Here is a 10024-nt window from a genome sequence, read left to right on the forward strand (position 1 = left end):
TCATGGTTGGAGGAGGAATGTGGCTATCCCATAATAAAATCCATGAAGATGCATTCTTATTTTTATATAGGGATCTCCAATAGTTGCAACAACCTAGGGGTGTTTTGTATTCGACCTTCACCTTCTAACAAGTCAAACATTAAGAGACATATTCTTTCACATCACTTTTCATATCAAGCCACCACTACCAACTCTTCATGTCTAGATACATTTTGGTGGCTCGTGGGTGGATTGTAAACTTCAATCATTTTATATATCGATAATGAAACCATCTTCTTGTCACAATCTAAAGTGAAAGGCATAGCTGTCACCTGAGTGCCTGCTGGTGGGTGAGAGATTTTCGTGATCTGATCGTTATTGCTACAAGTTAAAGTTGTGAAGGTTCTTCTCTTACTCTGTTTCACATTAGCTGATTTCTCCTCTTTTATTTCTATCGGCGTGGCTGAAGGAAGCACGTCTGGTCTTTTTCTCCTTCCATTTTTGATTGCTTTCAGTATTGCAGGCCTGTTCAGCATGCTGTCCTTCTCCCCTGTTTGTTTTGCTTGTAGTGGTATATGGCTGAACCTTCTTCTTTTTCCCATTCTGTCGTGACTGATCTTGAGCTAAGGAGTTTTGAATTCTTCTTTCATTCCTTTGTTGCCTTTATGGTGAGTCAAAAATCTATATCCCTTCATCCTATTTGTCGTGTCCATGTACTGCTTGGTTTTGGCTGAAATTGGGTTTTGATTTTCCTTCCTAATCAAAACTTTTATGCGAGTAAGAGAGGGAGAGTCAAGGGAATTCTAGTAAGTTCTGAATGGACCATTATAAAACCCATTTAAGAAAGTAATTTCACTATAAATTGTTGGATGGATGTAAGAAGAGAAGATGAGTTTATATTTTATGTTGTTTGAGTTTAAATTGATCCTTAGAAAGGTATTCAATTTGTGAAGCATGATAAATTTGAATATTAACAAAAAAATAGAGAGAGAGAGAGACAGAGAGACAGAGAGAGGGATTTAAAGAATAAGATGAATGCATGCAATGTTTGATAAGATGTGTAAGAGGTGGATGTTGGTCTTTAATAGAAAATAAGTGTTGAATAGAGAAGTGGATATGTAAGGTATTGAAAGGATTGAAGGAATGGAGATTTGGTTGAGTGAATTATAATGATATGGAACCCAACTGTTTATAGTGTTGCCAATCTTGAAAGCTAATTTATTCAATTTGAGTAAGTCTATTAAATCCTTTTTTATATTGAGTAGGGTGCTAAGAGGAAGGAAGAGTTCATTGAAATCCTAAGAAATGAATTATAGCAATTGGGAACACTTGAGGTAAGTGAATAGCATCCCGACTAATTTATCAATTAATTTTCTTACTGAAATTTATTTTGTTACATTGATTATTTTAATAATAATTATGTTGATTGGTGGATACTTTGTCAATTAAATTTTTTTTCATTTTTAAGATTCAAGATGGTGGTGAAAAATGATTCATTATAGCATATGAATGTTTTACTCCTTATGAAATATCCTTTCAGGATTAATAAAAAAAATTTCCTTTTTATTAGCATTGGCAATTTTTGATTATTCAATAAATGCAAGCAAGAGCATTGGATGTGAAACTTGATTCTGGCAAGTTTTAATGCTTAAAAGTTTTCATGCGAGTTTGATTTTGAGAATGAAAATTGTATCTTGAAAGTGATGATTTTCTTGCATATTTGAAAATGGTTTTAAAAAGGGAGACTTTATACAGAACACTGATTGCTAACGATAGTTCCGTTAGCCCTTGGCATGCCATGGTACACCTAGCTAGCAGGGTGTTTATAGGAGATGCTAGCCCCGTGCGATGGCTAACGCACGTAGAACGGAGGGATGGTTATTCGTGATCATCGTACTCACGTTTGTTTTCATGGCTTCGGCTGCGTTTGGTTAGCACTACCCTCGTGGACTATGTGTCCACGTTTGTTTCGTGGTTTCAGTCGCGTTTGGTTACTTACCCTTGTGGATTGTGTGTCCACGTTTGTTTTCGTGGCATAAGCTGCATTTGGTGATTTACTCCCATGGACTGTATGTCCACATTTGTTAATTGTTCTGATAAGTCCCTATAATTATGAATCCAATCATTTGATGATTTTATATACCATTAGTTTTTGTTTAGTAATTTGTTAATAAATATTTATTTCATTTATGTGCTTTCTTGAAATCAAGTAATATTTTCATTTACTATGATAGTTTAATGATATGAGAGTTTATTTGAAATTTTATTGAGCCATTTTATTATGAAGTTTATTAATTTTTTTTGGAAACAGTTGTTTCTTTAATTTACATAATCATTTTAAACTTTCCTTTTTATTCATGTTAAATTATTCTTTGTTGGGATGTTATTCATTGGAAAATAATTTTTGGCCTCAGATATCTTAGCTGATGCTGATCCTTATACTAATCTTGAGAACTTTTACGCGTGCTAAGTAGAGAGTTGATGGAAGTCCTTCCTTTGATGTAATGACAATTTATGTATATTTCATTCTGGAAAATATGGCTAGGTGCTCCACATTTATAGCTAGGGTTTCTAATTAATATATATATATATATATATATGTTGTTTGCTAGCTAGGAGGAGCTGAGCTCCTAATTGATATAAGATTTTTGTAAAAATTTTGTATTGTAGAATTTTAAGAGATTTTACTTACAAGGGTTTTTGTTGAAATTTCTACAAAATCTCAAAGCTTTTTATAATGATTAGTATCAATATAGATCTGATTATATTTTAAAAATAGAATTAATTTACGTTTTGGAGCTTACGGGAATGTGTGGCATGGTTCACACCCCGTGCCGATCACCCTCAAATTTTGGGGTGTGACAAGTTGCCCTTGTTTGCACTATATTCTCCCCTCTTAAGGATGGAGGAAATCCTAAAAAGGAAAGAAAGTTAGCTCTAGCTCAATAAAGGGAAAGCAATATGCGTAATATGATATCACCAACTCTATATGCAATGCACAATTATATATCAAACACATTTCACAACCACTATCCATAAATCAGTTCTTAAAACTTTAGAAACTAATACCAAGGTATAAGTTTGCCCTAACTAATCCAACACTTAACCAAAATCTCCTAGATAATTCATGGGATTAACCCAATTACGTTAGCCAACCATGGTTGAGCATTTTCTAAATTCAAATTTTAGTATTTTTTCAATTGGGATCCTAAGGTTTTTAATATGGAAACAAGATAAATAAAGCTTAATCAAATCTATTTTGGCATTAAAAGAGTTTTGGAAGTATGGGATACCATTTATGATTTCAAAATATTGAAAAAGTTGAAAATCCAAAAGGGCCAAAAAATGGATGATGTATTATGGTGTGGCACCCTTGCATCATGGCTTGTCCTCATTATTCAACAGTGCCATGTGCTACAGCATGTTGCACTTATTCTACAGATTAGGGCTAACTTTTGGCTTGCCCTATTTCTTCATCCAACATCCAATTAAGATAATCTAGCTATTTAAAGAAATCTCTTTTCACACTATATCTAATAGCACTAGTCTTATTCTCTAATGATTACTTAATCAAAAGTTGGACACTCATTTGCTAAACTACACATTTCATACATAAAATTCCAACTTTGGTGTCCAAACTTCCAACCAAGTGCCAAAAGTCTATAAATACAACTTGACCATACTTAATGGACATGAGACTACCTATGCAACACACCATAATGAGCATATAACACATATTTCTCAAAGTCATCTCTCAACCTCTTAATTCTCAACAAGATAAGGGGTAGATATTTGACATCAAAAGTCATGAATATCCTTTACAATGATTAAAACCATGCATATTCTACTTGGAATAGTATTTTAGCCCTATTTAAACATCTCAATCATCATATTTAGAACCTAGGGCCCAAAATACACTCACTTATCACTATCAACACTTAGTGCAAGTATAACAAAAGAATGCAATCCTAATTGGCAAGCATCATCATAAATTACATATTAATATAATTAAAATGGGGCTATACTGTAGGAATGTCAATCCCTAAGCCTTGGAAGCTTTCCCTTGGTCAACACCTGAGCTAGAGCTTGTAAAATGTGAAAAGAGAGGGGTAAGTATACCCACTTAGTAACTAGAGTATGACTAACCTAGGTAGTTGCTTATTAATTGATAACTCAACATGTGCAAATACTCATAATTATACAAATTGCACGACTCGCAAGGAAAACATATTTAACCACATGAAAATTCAAGTAATCACATTATCATTTTCCACAATCATCTCACGATGCACATCAACTTGCCAATTGGTGATTGCATGCAATTGAGTAATTATTTATTACTTTTGGTCCTATAGTTAAAACTTGATTTTTTTTCAAATGTTTTTATAGAAATCTCAAGTTACCATCAATTAAAATTATTAATTTTACCTTGAAATCTTAAAGTTAAACATGTAAGCAAGATTGTTAAACTTGCGAGTTTAAATAAAATTCATGAAAGAATGTAAACTTGAATCATAAACTCAGATCATAAATTCAAGAAAATTTATCACTTTTAAGTATATAACTAAATAATTAAAATATAAAATATGATCATAGTTTGATTTAAATATATTCCAAATCTAAATCATTGAACTTAAATCTATCTACATTGATAGATTGTCATGCTCAACATAACAATTTTAAAATAGGACAACTTATTTTTTGTATTTCTTTTTTATTAACATTATTGCTTCTTTTTTAGTTTTATTTTTCTTTGAAATGGTCCTACCAATTCTATGAACCAAGTTCAATACAATATACACTTAATTTGCTTAACTCAATAAAAAATCAATCAGCTTAGCAAGTTTAATAGAATTTGCATCCAATTCAAGTTTATGAGTAAAATAACATAATTTTGTAAGTTAAAATGTAAAAACAATAAATTTGAAGATTCAACTCATAAGTTTAATCAAGCTTGCATCTAGTTTGAATTTATAAGCGAGTTGATATAATTTTATAAATTAAAAACTTAAAAATGGTAAACTTAAAGTGTTAATTTCCGAGTTTGACAAACAATGCATGTCACCCAAATGAATCAATTATATATGAGGGCATTTTTTTGGGGGGAGGGGGGACTCATTAATGCTTCATCAAGTTTTATAAGATGCCTTGCATATTAAAGACTAAGCAAAGCTTCCAAAAGATGTCTTGTATTAAAGACTTGATGGAGTACTTGAAACTTAATAATATAAATTACGTGAATTTTCTTCTCTTTTCACTGTTTTCCAAAATGATGGCATCTATTGATTTAAAATTATAACAACTTTTTCTTTTATAATCTTATTACAACATTTTACGCAGTGATATAATAATATTTTTTTGTAATATAAGTTATAAATATTTTACTAAAACGTTAATAGTAAAGAATAATGTATTCAAACAAAATGTCAACAATTTATATTGATAAATTGAACAGTTCGGCTAGTCAGATCGCCGGACTTTCTTAATGGCAACTGATGCATGCTTCATGTTCATGGAAAAGGGTTTTTTTTTTTTTTTTACCAAAAGATTCAATTTCATAAAAGTCCAACAAAACTACAAGCACGATAAGAAACACGGAGTTCATTCCAAAACATGTAAGTTAAATCATTTTCATATTTGGACTCATTTTATTCAATATAATATAATATAATATAATATCATTTTCTTTAGAAAAAATAACAATTATATCCTGAAAGAAGAAATTAATGACAGTTACATCTTGATAAAATTTTGAGAAAAAATAAATTAAAAAAATCAATTTAAATAATTACAAATTTAGTAGTTCTAATTTTAAAAAAGACATTTAAATTTTAAAGGGTTAAAGATCAATTTTATACTTCAACTATTTGTGCAAAAATGCTTGATATTCTAAACTTTTTTATGATACAATGTCCTTGGGACATTGAAACAATACAATTTTTCCCTTACTATTAAAATCGGTTAAATTTGACCATTAGTTAACGAAGAAAATTACAAAAGGGGTCTCAAAATTAACATTAAAAGACCCTATAACAATTAATTTTGATTGTGTAACTAAAAAAAAGAATAAATCTTAAGAGACTAATGTTATTTCTTACTCATATAAAAGACCAAAATACTGTGTTGACCAACCACTTTGTCCAATTACTGGGTGATTACCATGTTGTCATTACTGACAATATATTGGTAAAATTATTAAATATTAAAGTTTTATTGTTTTAGTAATATTTAATTAAAATAAATATATTATTTTTTAATTAATTACCTATGTTGCCAACAATGATGAACTGATAATCATCTGATACCTAGTCAAAGTGGGTGGTCAAAATGGTTTTTTGGTCTTTTGCATGTCAAGAAATAACATTTGTTTCTTGGTATTTATTTATAATTTATGGGACTTAATTAGTATTAATTTTTTTATATGCTACTTATTTGTAATTTGCGGGTCCATTTTTGTAATTGTTTAAGTCAACCAATAATCAAAGTTAACTTTTATTGATGATATGGATAAAGGACAATTTTCTCTCTCAACTATTCACTTAGAAGTATATGATATTCTAAACTTACATGTGGTACAATTTTTTCGTTTGACATTTAAATTAGTGCACTGGACACCCTACTATTTAAAAAGTTAACTATGACCGTTAATTGATCCAAAAAAATAATCAAAAGGGACTAATAAAATTATAAATAAGTACGTTATAAGAAAATTAATATCAATTAAGTCTCTAAATAGTGTGATAATTTATAATTCCTCTTACAAAATTTTGTATCATGTAATTTAGGAGACTTGATTGGTATTAATTTTTATATAAGGTACTTGTATGTAAATTTTTGGATCTTTTTGTAGTTTTTGAAGTCCTTGTATGACTGTCTAAATTAATATTTACAACTGACTTTTTAAAAAATTTTGTTGAAATCCTAATTACCATTGATTTCAGACTTGACTTCTCTCCTCTCCACCCTCCTTCATATGTTGATCTACTACTCTCCATTGAAGATCAGGACTGTCCAAATTTAGTCAAAATTAAATGTTTTAATTTTAATTTTATATTTATTAAATTGAAAATTATAATTTTTTATTAAATATGATCACTAATCTAATCAGTCTAAACTTAATATGGATGATCCAAATTTAATATTAAAAATTTTAATATTAAATATGTACTGTCTAGAATATATATGGATAGTCAATTTATAAAAATTATGAAAAATTTATTAAATCTAATAACAAATCTGGACCGTGAATTTAATATGGATGGTCAAAATAGTGGAGCGGAGGAATCCAACTCAATCAATTACTTGTTTTAAAACTTTATTGCCCTCAACAAAAAAATAATAATAAAACTTTATTGCCGTTTCTCTCAATACTTTATAAAAGGGGTCCATATCTTTCATCAAACCCACACCATCTAGTTTCCCATCTCTTGAGCCATCAATGGAGATTCAAATCTCATACTCTATCCTCCTCGCAATCTCTTTCTTCTTCATTATAATACTGAAGAGGTTAAGCTCTAACAAATCCATCAAAACGCTACCCCCGGGGCCATTCAAATTGCCTATCGTTGGCAACTTACACCAACTTAGAGGATCGCCACCTCATCACGCCCTGAGAGACCTAGCCAACAAGTACGGACCCATCATTCACCTTCAACTTGGAGAGTTGTCCCACGTTGTCGTGTCTTCCCCAGAAATAGCCCAAGAGATCATGAAGACACATGACATAACCTTTGCTAATCGCCCCGCTCTTCTTGCGACCACCTTAATTTCCAATAATACAGGCATATCCTTTTCTCCATATGGAAGCTATTGGAGGCAACTTCGAAGGATTTGCACTTTGGAGCTTTTGTCTGCCAAGAGGGTCCAAACATTCAGAACAATAAGAGAAGAGGAGCTGTCAGCACTTGTGAGGAACATATCAGAACACGAAGGCTCCATCATCAATCTCACTGAGAAGCTTTACGTGCTCACAAATTTTGTAACTGCACGAGCGGCCTTTGGTGCTAAGACCAAGAACGTTGGACAAATCCTATCAACTATGAAACGTGTTCTGGAGGTGTTGAGTGGTTTCTCAATTGCTGATCTCTACCCTTCAATCAAAATCCTTCAAGTGATCACTGGCATTAAATTTAAGATTGAGAGAGTGAACAGGGAGATTGATATGATGGTAAGGAATATTATCAATGATCACATAGAAAAGAATAATGATCCTGGTCAAGATGGTAAGACGACAGAAGATGATCTGATCGATGTCCTCCTAAGGATTCAAAAGGAAAATGACCTTGAAATACCATTGTCTGAAGAGAACATTAAAGCTATTATCAGTGTGAGTATTTATGTAAATTCATGATCGAATTATTTTGCCATTTATTTACTTATCGGGCCAGGGAACCTCAGATATGCCTTTTTTCTTGATGCCCTTTATAATATCCCAACTTTCCAATTACATTTTTTCTTTTTTCTTGGGATTATTGGCTTCTATATAAAATAAGAAACATTTTGATATCTTGAAATCTCAAAACAGTAGAGTTTTCTATTTTTTTATGATTTTTCAAAAATGAAAGGGTGTAATTGTGATAATTTAATTTTCTTTAAAAAATCACTAAAATAATGCAAAACTCCACCATTTGAGGACTTCATGATATCAAAATGTTTTTTTATTTTATGTAAAAGCCAATGATTCAAAGAAAAAAAAAATAAAGTTCAAAAGTTGGGGTATTATAAAGGGCATTAGAAAAATACACATTAGAAGCTCCTAGCTTGTATTGGGTTCTAATTCAAAACATGCATTGTTATATCTAAATGCGAACTTATATATACGTATTTTCAGGATATTTTCCTTGGTGGAACTGAAACATCAGCAACAACAGTAGAGTGGTCAATATCAGAACTTCTTAGAGACCCCAACAAAATGAAAAAGGCACAAGAAGAGGTAAGAAGGGTTTACGGAAGCAAAGGCTATGTAGATGAATCAGAATTTCATCATTTGAAGTATGTATCTGCAGTCATAAAAGAAGCTCTAAGGCTACACCCACCAGCACCATTGCTACTTCCGAGAGAAAATAGCAAGGGGTGTAACATTAAAGGTTATGAGATACCTCCTAAGACTAAAGTCATCATCAACAGCTGGGCCATTGGAAGAGATCCAAAGTATTGGGATGAGCCAGAGAAATTTGAACCAGAAAGGTTCCTGAATGCCTCAATTGATTACAACTTTAAAGGCACAGAGTTTGAGTACATCCCATTTGGTTCTGGTAGGAGGATATGTCCTGGAGTCTCATTTGCTGTAGTTCTTGTTGAAATCATGCTATCCACTTTGCTTTACCACTTTGATTGGAAACTTCCAAATGGACTAGAGCACGAAAAGTTGGACATGACTGAGAAATATGGTCCCACTAGAAGGAAAAACAATCTTTGCTTGATTCCTATCAGATGTGACCCTTAACTTGTCTGCGTTATTATCTGACTCCATCCCCAAATGCCTCCTTTATTTACAAGCCTCCATTTTGTATTTTGTCATTGTGCAAACTGCACCGTATGCGTCTGATCAAATAAAGTTGAACAATATAATTCAGAAAATAACAGTCATTTTCTTATGTTTTCATACAGTTTTTATTGTCAATATTGTGTTTTTAGTGCATTAGAAGTTTAATGATAAAGCTTTAGATATTTTCAAAAATTATTGTCATCCCCGTCACACAATACCCCCCCCCACACACACGTTTTTTTTTTTTTTTTTTGGTTGCATGAATACAAATCTGTATATTCAAGTCATCATTTTTATTTTAAACACCAGTTACTAACTTACTTACAAGAGCATGGGACTTGAGAGCAATCTATACATTTTGTGAAATTTTTTAATAATTACAATCTTCGTGAGGGACTTTACAGTGATTCTCAAAGGTGTTGGTTTACAAGTAAATAATTCTTCTAAAAAATATCACAGATTAACCAGTAAATACTCATGATTTACAAGTAAAACTTTTTTCATTCATAAGTCAACCTCTTACAATATTAATACTTTAATATTTATGAATTGAAGTTC

The 10024-nt window shown here is 31.3% G+C and overlaps 1 protein-coding gene across 1 annotated transcript; it reads left to right on the forward strand.

The window, feature by feature from the left end:
- The first annotated feature begins 7406 nt into the window (after positions 1–7406).
- LOC129316409 (cytochrome P450 71D10-like) lies at positions 7407–9659 on the forward strand. Its single transcript, XM_054960823.1, has 2 exons — positions 7407–8305; positions 8810–9659. The coding sequence occupies exons 1-2, from the start codon at positions 7418–7420 to the stop codon at positions 9422–9424; spliced, it is 1503 nt and encodes a 500-aa protein (XP_054816798.1). The 5' UTR covers positions 7407–7417; the 3' UTR covers positions 9425–9659.
- Positions 9660–10024: the final 365 nt, after the last annotated feature.

Source organism: Prosopis cineraria, unplaced genomic scaffold (assembly GCF_029017545.1).
Source record: "Prosopis cineraria cultivar Desert tree isolate PC_DT_omini unplaced genomic scaffold, ASM2901754v1 PC7, whole genome shotgun sequence".
Classification (NCBI taxonomy): Eukaryota; Viridiplantae; Streptophyta; class Magnoliopsida; order Fabales; family Fabaceae; genus Prosopis; species Prosopis cineraria.